The sequence below is a fragment of the Sabethes cyaneus genome, chromosome 2 (assembly GCF_943734655.1).
Source record: "Sabethes cyaneus chromosome 2, idSabCyanKW18_F2, whole genome shotgun sequence".
NCBI classification, from domain to species: Eukaryota; Metazoa; Arthropoda; class Insecta; order Diptera; family Culicidae; genus Sabethes; species Sabethes cyaneus.
Window position 1 is genome coordinate 119590169 of NC_071354.1, and position 17090 is coordinate 119607258.

At 37.7% G+C, this 17090-nt stretch overlaps 2 protein-coding genes across 2 annotated transcripts; one reads left to right on the forward strand and one right to left on the reverse strand.

Moving 5' to 3' along the window:
• The first annotated feature begins 596 nt into the window (after nt 1–596).
• Nucleotides 597–5935, forward strand: LOC128735937 (probable basic-leucine zipper transcription factor Q). Its single transcript, XM_053830418.1, has 2 exons — nt 597–1344; nt 5505–5935. The coding sequence occupies exons 1-2, from the start codon at nt 597–599 to the stop codon at nt 5933–5935; spliced, it is 1179 nt and encodes a 392-aa protein (XP_053686393.1).
• A 6325-nt stretch (nt 5936–12260) lies between these two features.
• On the reverse strand, nt 12261–14192 carry LOC128735938 (uncharacterized). Its single transcript, XM_053830419.1, has one exon. It carries the CDS (start codon nt 14190–14192, stop codon nt 12261–12263), a length of 1932 nt encoding a protein of 643 aa, XP_053686394.1.
• Between the last annotated feature and the right edge of the window lie 2898 nt (nt 14193–17090).

The following is a 17090-nucleotide window of genomic DNA, read 5'->3' on the forward strand; positions in this document are numbered from 1 at the left end:
AGCTCGTGTGTGTTGCCGCAGCTCTGGTAGATGGTATGTCCATCTCTGAACGTACGTACCGTTGAGCTCTTCCAGCACACCTCCTGCAGCGCTACGACGTCGAACTTGCGGCTCTTCAATACGTCGGAGAGCACTCGAGTGCTCCCTTGGAAGTTGAGAGATCGGCAGTTCCACGTCCCGAGTTTCCAATCCATAGTCCTTTTTCGTCGCGTGGGTCTATTCCGATTGTTCCAGTAAGAATATATTTGTTCTTCGTTCCATGCTTTAATATTTTTCGTGGTGACGGCTTGCAAAGCCTGCTACACCAACCCCCTGTTTCGCCGGAGGGCCAACGAAGCTCGAAAGAGCCCTCCTTTCCTGTCAGCATACGACCTTGGCTTCCACCGGGGTTGGTTACCCGATCTCCACCAAAGTTGCTCGTATCCCGGCTGGTACCACGAGGCGGTAGGAATAGGAGTTGCTGAATAAGAGGCTATGAACCACTGTAGGGTCTATTTTATGCCTACACGTGCACAAGGCACCGACGGTACGCATTATTCAGCCGTTTACCAGCCCAGCCCAGTCAGCAAAATAATGAGCACATAATTCACGAAGCGATGGATCGCATTGAAGCGCTTCTCGGTGACGTGAAAAAAGAGCTGACGGCGTATACGAGTGCTGTTACTACTGGCCTAGTTAGGGGAATAAAAAACCACCTGACGTCATTGGTCGATTTGGCTATGCAGACATCGAATAAAGATGTAGTATCTTCGATGCAATCGATGTCGTCAGGGATGTCGGAGCTCAATGACGAAATTAAAAGACTTTCTACTGTGACGATTGATATGGCGGCTAACTCAACCATGCACCACTACCCAACAATAGGGCTGGAAATTCTCGATGAGTTAAAGTCATTGTCAGCAAACCTCATAGCAATGCAAAATACTGCGCCACCGTCAATGGTATTTGACTCATTCCCCAGTTTGTCAACAGAATTAAACAATAACGAAAAAACTGATTCTTCAGGATGGCGATTTTTGGGTACGAAGAGGGTATGGAAAGCTAACTGGGAGGAATACGACGCACGTAAATTACGTCGTTTAAATCAGCAAAAGCAGGCAATAAATGCAAGACGCAGAAGGCAGCGTAGAGCAAGAAACAATAATACACACAATGTGTCTAATAATGTGGATAACGGTAACTCCAATCAGAATCACGCTTTTAACCATAACAACAATAACAGCAACAATAACAACTACAACAACAGAAGCAACAATAATTACAGATACAATAACAACAGAAGTGATAGAAACAACTACAATCGGAATAGCAGGAACAATAACAACCGGAATAATAGAATCATCGGTAATAACAACAGGCATTACTATTATAACAACAACAACAACAACAACAATAACATCAACAACAACAACAACAGCAGCAGCAACAACAACAACAACAACAACTGCAGGACTGGTAATCGTAATAACAGAAGGAACCACGAACCCAGTAATAGTAGAAACCATTACATTAACCAACGTAACTCTAATTTCACTGGCATTCAAAACCGAAACATGTGGCTGCCACCTGATAGAGAGCTTCTTGCGGCAGCGAAAGACCAGTTTTCCAGGCCGCCAGCTAACTATCATCCGTCAATACAGTTCCAGAGAGGTGAAATTTTAAATCCGTATCCACCTAATGAATTACCGTCACGCTCTTATAATATTATGGACCCAAGGAATTCTCTACCTACAGCATGTGAGGCATGCTCCTGCCGACATTCGTGTTTTACGAACATCCGACGCACTCCCTAGAGGAAGATTTAACACCATCTGGCGTAAATTCAGTAGTACAATCAAAATCAGAAACAGAAATTGTAGTGTACTGTCAAAACCTCAACCGCATGAGAGGTTCGTCTAAGATTAGACATATTTGTAATAAAATTTTAAGTTGTTCCTTTCCAATAATTTTGGCGAATGAAACTAGTTGGGATGAAAGTGTTAGAAGTGAAGAAGTTTTTGGAAATGCTTATAATGTTTACAGAGATGACCGAAACTTTCAGGTTTCTGAAAAGAAGTCCGGTGGTGGTGTTTTAATTGCTGTCTCAACTAAACTCGATTCCGACATTATTATTACCACGAAATTCAAAGAATTTGAGTATATATGGGTAAAAGTACTGGTAGCGGGCGAAACACACGTTTTTTGCTCAGTATACTTCCCTCCAAATAACACAAGTAAATCTGCTTATGAAAAATTTTGTTGCTGAACAAATTTTTTCCAAATTTCCCCCGGAAGTGAAAATTCATATATACGGTGATTTCAATCAACCACGGAGAAAACTGTATGGCAAAAACAACCATATTTTAGGTTGCTTCAGCCAGCTTTTCACATTGAAATTTGCGTAAATATATACTTGATTACTTTGACAAACCGCGATGCTTGAAATTAACTAAAATATTAGGTTGTTTTTGCTTTAGGATTTAACTTCAATTCAACAAATATTTGCTTGAAATAACCAGAATCTTGGTTGTTTGGTTTTGACAGTTGATATCTTTTAGGTAATATCAACCAAACTTTATAGTTTGATCTAAACAGATTTTAGTTTAAAACAAACTGATTAAATCTGTCAAGTCAAACATTGAAACGTTTGAAACAAACTAATATTATTTTTTGAAATAAACCTGAAATGAACGTTAAATGTAACCAAAAATGTTGTTTGCAACAACCAAGAAATTTATTGAAACAATTTTTGCGGTTTTAAACATACATACGCATTGCCGTTGCAGTTCAAAACCGAGTCTACCATTCGGTTTTATTGTTGTTCTGTACGTCGCAAGTTGTGTGCTATATCACTGTGCGATTACAGCTTACCGCTTTCGACTTAATTGCGACACACAGAACAAGAATAAAATCGATTATCGCAGGTCGATTACTACGGTGTTCAACTGCATCAGCAATATCTTATAACTGTATTTTCGGAATACGAGACAATTTCATGAAAATAAAAAGTTATAAGTTATCACTAGTTTTAAATTTATGTCAGCTACTATCGCTGATGACCCAAATCGACTGCTTCGGCTTTCGGTCCACCTTGAAATCATTCGGGTACGCCAGCTTGTACGAGTTCTTCTCACCAGCCAGATTGTTACGATTTCGCCAGATCCCATCAATTAACGCCGCTCTGCTGGACCAAAGAGATAAACTGAAACTGAATTGTTGTTTTTGCCACCTCGAAAGTAGACGAATGACCACCCTTGTCTTGGCTTCCGATCAGTTTAAATGTTTTACCAGGCCAAAATCTCGCAAGATTCTTTTTCTAGTACCGGCACTGGGACTTCGAACGCCGTAAAACTAGACATTGGATGATAAAAAAAAAACATACGATAACCATCAGGATGAACTGGCGAAAGGGAAATCCGAAATATTCCATCCGATCAATGGAAGTTCAAGTCCAAATAGTTCAATTGCTGACGAAAGGATTTTGAATTTGTATGAATAGTTGCTAATATTCTGGCTTTTGAACTCACACAAACTAAAAACGATGATGCAGAAACGCGACACGTCGGCCACGTAGGCAAAAGCATCGTTACACTGACCATCCTGGATGTCCACCACCATATTCATATCCAACGAGTCCTGCCTGACTTGATCCGGTAGCAGAACGTACGTCAACAGCGCCTTGTCGGTGTGGAGGTCGAAGGTCGAAGGAATCATAAAGTCGCAGGAACACCAGGATTCCAGCGGGGAGTAGTGATGAAGACGTGATTGATATATCGTTCCATGACGGAATATACATCCATCTGCATGACACCGAAAAGTCCTATGGCAAATCATGTAAGAAAACGTGAGAAAATGGAATGAATAATCTTTAAAGAATGTTACTTTTTTCGGAACCTACCTCCGCGTATTCATACATGACCCAGGACAAACCATATTTCCCACAAGAGGTTTATTGTTTCAGATTTCAGTTTTCCTCTTGTGATGTGACGACGAACAGACCGCGAAAACGCGAGCGACGCGACGACCTACACGGCAAAAAATAATGACATCATCGCAACTTAAATTTTGGTTGGAATAAACATGCTTATGGTTGAAAATAAATAAACTTTTAGTTTGGATCAACTGATATTTAATTTGTAACAATGCGAGTTAATCAAGTTGAAATAATGTGTAAAAGTCGTTACTTTCAACTAGATTTGTGGATTTAATGCAAACAAATTTCGATGTTAACGTAATCAAAACTTTAGTTTGGCTCCAACCAAATTTATGGTTGTTTTAAACTAGCCACATTTGTAAACGCAAACTAAGAACACGTTTGTTTTGAACTATTTTTAAGGTTGGTATATTTGCGTAACCATAAATTTAGTTTATTTATGCCAACGGTTTAGGTTGATTTAAACTAACACCTCAATTTGAATTCAGGTAACATTAACTGTATTTTGCAACCTAAATTTTGGTTGAAATAAACAAGATTATGGTTGAAAAAAGCAAACTTTTAGTTTGGATCAACTGATACTTAATTTGAAACAATGCGAGTTAATAAAGTTGAAATAATGTGGAAAAGTCGTTTCTTTCAACTAGATTAGTGAATTTAATTTAAACAAATTCCGATGTTAACGTAATCAAAAATTTAGTTTGGGCTTCAACCAAATTTATGGTTGTTTTAAACTAGCCACATTTTTCTCCGTGACGCAATGCCGGTTTTATTCCAGACACTGAAAATGAGGACATCTTACTTCCAATTGTAGGCGAAAATGAAACGCTACAGTTTATTTTTGACAAAACTTCTAGTTTAGGACTTAATCAAATCAATCATGTGAAGAATCAGCAAAATTGCTTTTTAGATTTATTGTTAACAAACATGAATGAAGACTTTTGTGTAACCGCTTCATTGACTCCACTATGGAAAAACGAAGCATTCCATACAGCCATTGAATTTTCTATATTTGTACATGAAAATAAGAGACCCCTTGATTGGGAATATGAAGATGTCCACCAGTTTCATTTGGCAAATTATGATATCATTAAATGTTGTCTTAGCACATTAGATTGGCAAACCCTTCTCAATTGTGATGAAGGTATCGAAACCTCTGTAGAAATCTTTTACAAATTATTAAATGAAATTATAAATGAGCATGTCCCCCTAAAGAAAGTAAGGCGACATGGTTATTCAAAATATCCTATTTGGTTTAACCAACAAATAAAAAACTTGAAAAATCGCAAACAAAAAGCCCACAAAAGGTACAAGTATAATGGCAGTAACGAAAATCTGGCCCTTTACTTAGATATTTGTAACCAACTAAATGTAGCCATTGATACAGCATTCGAGCAATATAATTCCAAAACCGAAAGTGAATTAAAACGTCATCCAAAAAATTTCTTTAATTATGTAAAAACTAAATTGAAATCGAACAATTATCCGACAGAAATGTATCTCAACGAAACGGTTGCTGATAACCCAGATGAAATTTGCAATCTATTTTCAACTTTTTTTCAAGGAACTTATACTGCTTTTTCGGAAACAGATCGGGATTATAGATATTTCGACTTCCTCCCAGAATTTACTACTGATATCACTATCAAAAAAATCGAAGCACATGTTATTTTAGAAGGTTTAACTAAGTTGGATGCCTCCAAGGGCTGCGGACCCGACGGTATTCCTCCCGTGTTTTTGAAAAAGTTAGCATTAGAACTTACAGCTCCATTGTATTGGCTTTTTAACATGTCACTAGAATCCGGCAATTTCCCTAAGGCATGGAAAGCCTCATACCTCATTCCAATTTTTAAAAGCGGTAAAAAACCTGATATAAGTAACTATCGAGGTATTGCTATTATTTCTTGTATTCCCAAACTTTTTGAAGCAATCATTAATGAATCGTTGTTCAATCAAGTCAAAAATAGAATATCTAATAGGCAACATGGGTTTTTAGAGGCCGCTCAACTAATACAAATCTAATTGAATTCGTTAGTTATTCGCTGAATGCAATGGACAAAGGGAGCTATGTAGAAGCACTATATACTGATTTCAGCAAAGCATTTGATCGCGTTGATATACCCATGCTATTATTTAAATTACAAAAAATAGGAGTCCAATCAGATCTGCTTAAATGGATCGAATCCTATCTGACTAATCGTCAGCAAATAGTCAAATTTGAAGGGAAAAAGTCAAACCTTCTAGAAGTAACCTCTGGAGTTCCCCAAGGTTCACATTTAGGCCCTCTTTTGTTTATTTTATTTGTGAACGATATCTCTTTCTTGCTGAGAAATGTTAAGGTATTAATATATGCCGATGATATGAAGCTCTTTTTAAAAATAACAAACGAGGAGGACGTCAGAGCATTCCAGCTCGAAATACAGGTTTTCTATATTTGGTGTAACAAAAGTCTTCTTCAACTTAACACTCATAAATGTAGATCAATAGCCTTTAGTAGAAAAAGAAACATGCCAAACATTACAATTTCTCTAGGAAATAATTTGGTTGAAAAGTGTGAAAAAATCAGAGATTTAGGAGTTATATTAGACTCAAAAATAACATTTATTGAACATTATAACACAATTATCAACAGAGCTAACAGTATGCTAGGATTTATAAAAAGATTTAGCTACGACTTCCGTGACCCATACACAATAAAAACACTATATCTTGCATATGTGAGGTCAATATTAGAATACTGTAGCATAGTCTGGTCACCATTTTCATTAATACACCAGGAACGAATAGAATCAGTACAAAAACAATTCGTGCTGTTTGCTTTGCGTAAACTAAATTGGACAAGCTTTCCTCTTCCCTCTTATGAAGCCCGCTGCTTGCTTATAAATATACAGACACTAAAACAGCGACGTGAGTTCGCCAAAGTGTCATTTGTAAACGATATTGTTTCACACCGCATAGATTCTATGGAAATTTTATCTAAACTCAGCTTTTATGTACCGAACCGTCAATTGCGGAACCGAAATATATTTAGCATAAGTCACTGTCGCACAAACTACGCCAAATTCGGGCCTTTAAATCAGATGATGATCGCCTATAACCAACGTTGCGAAAATATTGACTTTACTATGTCTAAATTAAAATTAAAACAATACTTTAATTCTACGCGTTAGATGCAAAAAATGTAAGCAATATTATGTAACTTAAAAGTTGCACTGTTCAGTTTTCTTTGTAGACTGTATTGTAGTAATAGAAGTAATATAATGTAATAACTAATGTAAAAGGTCTACTATGATTTGACGACTAAATAAAATAAATAATCAAATTCCCATCGTTCGGTTTATTTACTGATGAGCTTTTGATGTTTTTTGGTTTTTGCATAAGTATTGCTGATTGCATGAAAAATTCTGCTTTCAAAAGTGTGCAATCGTTTTTAAAAGTGTTTTGAGTTTAACCGTCCGACCGAACGGACGTTCTTTTTTGACTCGCGTCGTAGTACCACAGAGAACAGACTACCAGGTAATTGACAAAAAGTGTGTAAAAGGTTTTGATGTAATGTACGAGTAATCCTTCAATAGAGCACCCCTCGAGCAGTAAGTGGCAAACTAAATCTTGATGTCGCTGCCATCGCTGTTATGTAACTCCAGCACAAAGAAATATTGATAAAGGTACATGAGTATTTTTTGACGCGTTTGGCAAACTATTTTTGGAGGGCGCTACCGACAGATTTTACACACAAAAAATCGATTACTTCCTTCGAGCCTGTTAATCTGTTCTCTGTGGTAGTACCGCGTATTTTAACTTTTAGTAATATTGACAAACGTGCATGCAGGCACTTTTTTATTTACAAACATATTTATTTTCGTCGCTTAAACTGTACCGCCGCGCGTGTAATCATGAAGTGTGGCATCAAAAATTGCATCGCCAACGACAGTCGTGACCTGTGGAAGTGCGAAGGAAATTGCAATCGCTTTTTCCATGGAATTTGCGTAGGCGCAGCTAGAAATAAGGAAGAATTGCTGCGGTCATTCATGCTGCCCTTATGTGCTGACTGTCAAACGCAGTTCAATGCTGAACTCAACTTTAAAGCAATCACACAATCGTTGTCACAAATTTCAGACAACATAGGAAAAACATTGGAAGCAAATCACAAATTGCTTACCAACTTAAAAAATTTGAGCGCCACCCACGACGAAACTCTAGAGCACTTTGAAAAAGTACTTCTAGACATCTACAGCATATTATCGACCGTCGAAAAAACCAACAAGTCCAGCGCATCAGAAATCAAAAACAGAATATCATCACTTTTGGACGTCCAGCCTATAGACCCGCTTGCAGTAGAAGCAGTTGCTAAATCTGCAGCGACAGCAGCAGTAGCAGCAATAACAAAAACAGTTGACCCACTTCCAGAATTATTTACTGCTCTTAGAAATGACCTGACAGACTCGCATACCATTCTGGCCTGCGAAGTCAAATCGCAAATTGACGAAATAGCAAAGACAATCGCTACTTCGCCTACCCAAATCACTGAAAAACCTACCTGCGTCATAATTCCGGACGAAATCAAGGAATCAAATAACAAAGAACCAAACTCCGGCTGGCGCTTTATTGGAAACAAAAGACACTGGAGGCCGGATTGGAGTTCATACGACTCCAAGCAGCGCTCCCGTCGTCTACAGGAAAAAAAGGAAGACAAAGCTAGACGCAGGCGTAAACAACGGAAAAGGAACCAGCAGAAGACCTTGTCGGTCAATAGCACACAAAGGCTCAGAAGTAATACACACACGGTAGACAGTTATAAATGTAACTCTAGACCCGGCAACAGCAACAACAACAATAACATCGTCAACAGTATCAGCAGCAGCTCCAATGCAAACATATTCAAAACGAATGTCAAAGCCAATTCAGCACTTCTACCTTTGGACAAAGACCTTTCGGCAGCTGGTTCGGATAAACAGTTACTGGCCACCGCGAAATTACAATTTGCTGGTCCACCATCAACCACAGACCACCCAATTGCAGGCCTTTCAGTACGAAAGTTCATTGACTTTCAAAAGGGTGAAACCCTAAATCCTTGCCGCACAGGCCACCACACATTACACACTGAAACTGAGTCATCACCAGCGGAAAATAGCACTGCACCACCTTTGCAAGCGCACCCAACACGTACCTGGACACTCGACCCAATGCGCCCACCTATCGTCAGCTTAACGCAACAATCAGCTGGCGGAGACGGACGGTTCCTGAAGGCGCGACTGCGAGATCCGAAAATTATGTATCTCGTTCGCCTTTACCTGGCTTACATGTATACGACAAGGAATCAGTGTTCTGCTACGAAGGTATGACGAACACCAGCATAAAAGTGAATTTAGCATCTGAAGGACTACCCGTCGCAGCGCAGGATCTCCTGAAAATCTTTATAGAGGTGCATGAGGAACTTGGAGTACCGAAACAGGCGGCATCTGACGACTTGGAATCTTACCGGCGGCATCTCCAGAACCAGCGAATTCAGTATCTGCAACGCGCAAAGGAAAGCGCCGACAAATTCAACAATCCGGTACGAATTTCCAGACAGAATTTTCGGAAGTAACGACTCCTTTCGATGAGAAAGAGGTAACTAATTTAATTATTTCTTCAACCGACCCAGACCCACTTCCATTCATTTCTTCACTAAGATAGGATGTGACTGAAATTTTAATTTATTGTCAAAATTTCAATCGCATGAAAAGTCCAGCAAAAATGAAAGAAATCTTAAAAAATTTACAAAGTTCATTCTTTTCTATTATTCTGGCAACTGAAACAAGCTGGGACGCAAGCGTAAAAAGTGAAGAAATTTTCGGAAGTGCCTTTAACGTATTCAGAGACGACAGAAATTTTCTTGAGTCTCAAAAGAAGTCGGGTGGCGGGGTCCTCATAGCTTTGTCGTCTAATTTCAATTCTGAAATTATAATGACAACAAAATTTAAAGAATTTGAGCATGTCTGGGTGAAATCACGTATAGCAGGTGAAACACATGTATTTGCCTCAGTGTATTTTCCTCCAGACCATGCTCATAAATCGTCTTACGAAGCATTTTTACAAATTGCCGAACAAATCTTATCACAACTGCCTCCTGAGGTTAAAGTTCACATCTATGGAGACTTCAATCAACGCCATGCAGACTTCATTCCGGACTCTGAAAATGAATGTATCTTACTTCCAATCGTTGGGGAAAATGAAACCTTGCAGTTCATTTTTGACAAAACTGCTAATTTGGTTCTGAACCAAATTAATAAAATTAAAAACCAACAAAATTGCTATCTAGACTTTTTGTTCACAAACATTTACGAAGACTTCTGTGTGACTGAATCATTAAACCCACTTTGGAAAAATGAGGCATTTCACACAGCAATTGAATATTCTTTATTTATACACCAATACCAAAGACCCAACGATTGCGAATATGAAGAAGTTTTTGAATACGATAAAGCTAACTATGAAAGTATTAGAGGTAGATTAAACTGTGTTAATTGGGTCCTAAAATTTGTGATAAAAAGATGATTTTTTTAGCAGGAACGATAAAGCTTCCCATTATGACTACCAGAGTATAGTTTTTTCTTTTTTAAAAAGATGCAGAGCACTAAAAAATTAAAAAACAAAATTATTGTAATTTATTCTCCCTTGACATTAGAGATCTTCCTTGACATAACGAAAATAACACGTTTCTGGCAACAATGATAACTTTTTCTTACTGGCAACTCTGGTTTGACATTAGAGCAGCTGATCGTTTTGACAGTTACAGCTTCGCAGTTGTCTCTTGTGCTTGTCTGCGTTTTGCTGGTCGTGAGGAAGTGGAACATCAAATTTGTACTAGTTATCGGATAAAAGTTTTGATTCGGGCAATGTATTCCAATCCATCGATTCACGGTGCTAGACTTTGTCCAAATCTAGTTTGCGCTAAGAATGACTAAACGATGTCAAACTGATGGCCAACAGTATAATCTCGGTACAATCGACCCCGCAAAACAGTATGAAAAAAAAACGCCAACCGAAACTGGCACCGTATTATCAATCCGATTGGTATGTTCTGCTACTCCGATGTGAATCAGCAGTAGGGCGAACGGCAGACCAAAAATTTCTGTGCGTTTCTAACCAAACGGTCGCATCTCGATGGCGGGTGTTGCATCCGAAAACTGAAGCCATCCACGCTGTGACCAAGTGCAGTCACTACGCTTATTGCTGATTTTGACAAAAGCCTTAATTAAACTGAGATGACCGGAACCGGAAAATGAGCTGTAAACTCAGAAAATGTTTTAGGTCGCGATTGCCAAGCCATTTCCTGACTTTGCAACTTTTGACTTTTTGACACACTATCACATGAGCGTGAAGGTAAACAAAAAGTTTTCCGTGACATTTCAAGACTATGGTTTCTTTTTATAATTCGTGTTGTCTAGACACCGCTTGGCACAACCATGCACAACTATAGTTTGTCTATATAAGGTTGCCCAAATGTTTATTTTTTGTTCAAAATTTCACAAAATTAAAAAAAAGGTTTTTAACGGCAATAGCCTAAAAATATAAAATTGAATATCACAATATGTGTTCCTAACCCTAACCTCATCGATTCAAGCTAAAAACGACATAGGGCTTTAGGACCCAATTGGCAACATATTCTCAAGAATGAAGAAAATGTCGACACTGCTGTAGACATATTTTATAAAATTTTGTTAGAAATAATGATACAGAACATACCGTCAAAGAAAAGAAGACGTCACAAAAATTCAAAAAGCCCAGTCTGGTATAACAGCCAAATTAAGAATCTAAAAAATCGCAAACAAAAAGCCCATAAAACTTATAAAAAACACGCCAATAGTGAAAATTTAGCAATATACTCGGACATATGCAACCAGCTTAATTTAGCAATCAGCAATGCATTTGAAGAGTACAACTCAAAAATTGAACTTGAAATAAAGTCTAGTCCTAAAAACTTCTTTAATTACGTGAAAACCAAACTAAAATCTGACAACTTTCCATCCATAATGCATCTTGATGAAAGTGTTGGGGATAACTCGGTAAAGATTTGTAATCTGTTTGCAAAATTTTTTCAAGAAATCTATACAACATTTTCTGAAGAAGATCGCGATCGCGACTATTTTGCATTTTATATATTACTCTTGTTGACTCTTTCGGTGAGAAATAAGAACTAAAATGTTTTCAGCGGACGTTTCGACTTACTATGCTTCAGTCATTTACTACGCCTAAAACATGATCACATTTATTTAAATATTTACACAATTTACTATTGTCAAGACAAACCTACGTTGAACATCTATTCTCACTGCCTCGTCCTTTATAACTATTACTAACTAACCTATCGTTTCTTCCTTTCTTCTAGTAGTCGTAGTTTAGTCATTAGCCCGTTGTATGTGTCGTTGAAATTCCCGCATTCTCGTTGTAAATTAACTGTCCGTTCTTGTCCTCTCATTTTACTATGGAACATCTCTGCTGTAAGTCTAGTATCTTTATTTTCAATTTTCTCTAGAATGCGCGTTTTTTCGAAGTCAAAAATATGTCCTTCTTGAATTGTATGTAGTGCTAATCCCGTTCTAGCTTCTGATTTTTTAGCGTCATTTTTATGTTCCGCTATTCGTGTATCTAGCCTTCTGCCTGTCTGCCCTATGTATTCCCTGTTATCTCCTGCTCCACACGGTATAGAGTATATAACATTTTTTTGTTTTGTAGTTGGAATCGGGTCTTTTAGCTTACTGAAGATTTTGTTTTTTATTTTGTCCCTAGGTTTTGTAGCAACTATTAAATTATTCTTTTTTAACGTTTTTGATATTTTTTCACTTAGGCCTGGTACATATGGTGTGGACATATATTTTACTTCTACATCATTTTTAACTTCATTCTCGATTGTGTTATAGTGTTTATGTACGCGCTGTTTTAACAATTTTCGTGTGAACCAATCCGGATAACTGTTGCCCTCTAAAATTTTTGTTGCTGTCTGTATTGCTGCCGGACGATCATTTATGTTTGTTAGTTTAATTGCCCTATCATATAATGCAATTACTGTATTACATTTATGTTGAAACGGACTTTCTGACGTATAATCTAGATATCTTCCATTGGTTTGTTTGGGCAGCCAATTTGTCCGAACCTTTCCATTTTCCCGAGTTAGCATCATATCCAGAAACTTGATCCTACCTTGCTGTTCTCTTTCTATGGTAAACTCAAGCCGTTCATGAAATGCATTAAACGTATCCAAGATTGCTTGAATATGCTCTTCTTTCGCAACACACAAACAGTCATCCACATATCGGCGGTAGTATAGAAGCGGAACCTGCTTTCCTTGTAGTGAGTGCGTACTCTCCTGTTCTAACCTTTCCATTACTACGTTAGCAATCACAGGCGAGAGGGGACTCCCCATTGGTACCCCATAGTGTTGCTGGTGGTAGTGTCCATCATACACGAAGTAAGTCGATTCCAACACTAGCTTTACCGCTGCCAAGAAGCTCGTTCTGTCGATGTTTGTATTTTTGTTTATCGCATTCCACCTTTCGTCTAAGCAGTTCAACGCAAGCTCAATTGGCACGTTAGTGTATAGAGACTTAACGTCCAATGAGAACAAAATACCGTCGGTAGGGAATTCCTCTCGCGTGATCTCGTTTGCAAATTCGAAGCTGTTCCTCACATGATGTATGGTTTGTCCAACAGTGCTGCTTATGGCATCGGTCAGCATTTTTGCCAGGTTGTACGTTGCAGAACCGATGGTAGACACTACTGGTCTTAGTGGTCTGTTTTCTTTGTGTATTTTGGGTAACCCGTATATGCGAGGCGGCTCGCTGCTGGACATTTTGAGTTTTGCGTGTATGCGTTTTTCGATGTACTTTTTCTCCAGCCACTCGTCCGCAAAAGCATTAACTTTCTTCTGAATTTTGTTTGTTGGGTCGGTTTGCAGTTTCTGATACGTGGTTTGGTCCTCTAGCATTTCACTCATTTTTTCCCGATATTCTTGTGCAGACAAGATAACGGTTTGGGTACCCTTGTCTGCTTTCGATATTAGCAATTCTGGGTGCTCTTTGAGAAATCCCTTGCTATGTTGTGCGTCTTTCCGAATCCAATCATTTTCATGATTTCGCGGTTGCATTTGGTAGTTAATGTGGTTAACCATGATGTTCGAGATTTCTGCTCTAATATCGTCCGCATTCTGCTTGAATCTTATGCTTTTTTCAATTTCTGACGCTACCTCTATGTATGGAGTATTTTGCTTGTTCTGTATATTGAAGTTTGGGCCAAGCATTAAGATTCGTTCTAAGTACGGTGGGATCTGTGTGTTAGTGGTGTTTACTATCCACTCTGAGTTTCCAGTTAGTGCGCTTACTTTGCGGTACTACTTACTACAAACATAAATGATCGTCCGGCAGCAATACAGACAGCAACAAAAATTTTAGAGGGCAACAGTTATCCGGATTGGTTCACACGAAAATTGTTAAAACAGCGCGTACATAAACACTATAACACAATCGAGAATGAAGTTAAAAATGATGTAGAAGTAAAATATATGTCCACACCATATGTACCAGGCCTAAGTGAAAAAATATCAAAAACGTTAAAAAAGAATAATTTAATAGTTGCTACAAAACCTAGGGACAAAATAAAAAACAAAATCTTCAGTAAGCTAAAAGATCCGATTCCAACTACAAAACAAAAAAATGTTATATACTCTATACCGTGTGGAGCAGGAGATAACAGGGAATACATAGGGCAGACAGGCAGACCCAAGCAACCAAAAGTTCGAATATCACTTGACACGCGAACTCGAAAGTTCATAATTAGTTCAGATTCAGTTCCTTGGAACTTTCTTGCTGATTCGTAGTGTATATCAAGTATACGTGGAACTAAATGCTTTAAGAAGTGCTGCGAGTACTTCATAGATACTTCAAAGCTATTAGGATGCTACAAGAAGTTCTGAAGTACTTTAGTTTCTAACAAGTTCTGCGTGCTGCTTTTTTGTTTATATTTCTGGTGATCAAACCAGCAGAACCTGAAACGATTGGAGATTAATTATTTTTATTTCACTTGAATAAATTTAATCCTCGCACATTTATAATTACAAATATAAATTAGAATGTAATGCTCTTCATTATTGTGTTGTGTTGTGTAGCATATGCTGTCGGTATCTCACTACTATAGCTAATTGCCTGGTTCTAAACTTTATGTTCTATAATTAACTTGCGCTGCATAAAGCTGCTGCAAGTTCTAAAACGAACTTTTACTTAAGAACAACTCATTGGCAAAATTCACATCGCTTGTATACGACAAAGGTGACGCAGTGGATCGGTATAGGTTTACAACGCGGAACACCCGGGTTCAAACCCAACAGCAGGCAAATGCAACGATATAGAAGTTAGGTAAAGGTATAAAAATAGAACATAGAAGTTCTGCTAAATTTGTTTTTTCTTAGTTTTTGACAGTTTATTTCGAAGCTGCTTAGCGTTCTATGCAGTGAACCCACGACAGCTTGAAAGTTCGGTTAATTACTTAAAAGTGACGCTGCTAAGCAAGTTATAGATTAATATACATAAAGCTGTTTAACCCTTGATAGACACCATTATTCGAACTCTTGGTTACTTGGGGAAGGCTAGATACACGAATAGCGGAGCATAAAAATGACGTTAAAAAATCAGAAGCTAGAACGGGGTTAGCACTACATACAATTCAAGAAGGACATATTTTTGACTTCGAAAAAACGCGCATTCTAGAGAAAATTGAAAATAAAGATACTAGACTTACAGCAGAGATGTTCCATATTAAAATGAGAGGACAAGAACGGACAGTTAATTTACAACGAGAATGCGGGAATTTCAACGACACATACAACGGGCTAATGACTAAACTATGACTACTAGAAGAAAGGAAGAAACGATAGGTTAGTTAGTAATAGTTATAAAGGACGAGGCAGTGAGAATAGATGTTCAACGTAAGTTTGTCTTGACAATAGTAAATTGTGTAAATATTTAAATAAATGTGATCATGTTTTAGGCGTAGTAAATGACTGAAGCATAGTAAGTCGAAACGTCCGCTGAAAACATTTTAGTTCTTATTTATCACCGAAAAAGTCAACAAGAGTAATATATAGAATTTTACGGTGACAAACCCCAACAATATTTTGCATTTTATCTGGAATTTTCAGTGGACATAGGTGTCAACCAACTTCATGCCCAGGACATTTTGCAGGCCTTAAAAAAATTAGATGCCTCAAAAGGCCCTGGACCCGACGGAATCCCTCCAGTTTTCATAAAAAATCTTGCAATGGAGTTTACAGCTCCTTTGTTTTGGCTTTTTAACTTATCACTGGAATCCGGAATCTTTCCAAAAATATGGAAAAGCTCTTTTCTAGTACCTGTCTTTAAATCAGGTAGGAAATCTGACGTACGTAATTATCGTGGTATTGCCATAATCTCTTGCATTCCAAAACTTTTCGAAGCAATTATTAATGAAAAATTATTCCTGCAAATTAAAAACAGAATTACAGAAATGCAACACGGTTTCTTCAAAGGACGCTCGACTACGACAAATTTACTGGAATTTATTGACTATTCATTGAATGCAATGGATAATGGAAACCATGTAGAAGCACTTCATACGGACTTTAGCAAAGCATTTGATCGCATTGACATACCAATGCTGCTTTTCAAATTGCAAAAAATTGGAATTCAACTAGGGCTCCTGAAATGGCTTGAATCGTATTTATCTAATCGCCAACAAATAATTAAATTTAACGGAAAGAACTCGAATCCAATTCAAGTCACTTCTGGGGTCCCTCAAGGCTCTCATTTGGGACCTCGTCTTTTCATTTTGTATGTAAATGACATTTCCTTCATTCTCAAGAAACTTAAAGTGCTAATATATGCCGATGACATGAAGCTCTTTTTGGTGTAAAATGGTGTAAAAAAAGCCTATTAGAACTCAATGTAAAAAAATGCAATCTAATAACATTTACCAGAAAAAGAACTACACCAGAACTCTCAATCAGATTAGGAAATCAAACAGTAGAAAAATGTGAAAAAGTTAGGGATTTAGGAATTATCTTAGACTCCAAGCTAAATTTTATCGACCATTATAACGCAATAATACACAAGGCAAATAACATGCTGGGTTTCATTAAACGTTTTATCTACAATTTTTTGGATCCATA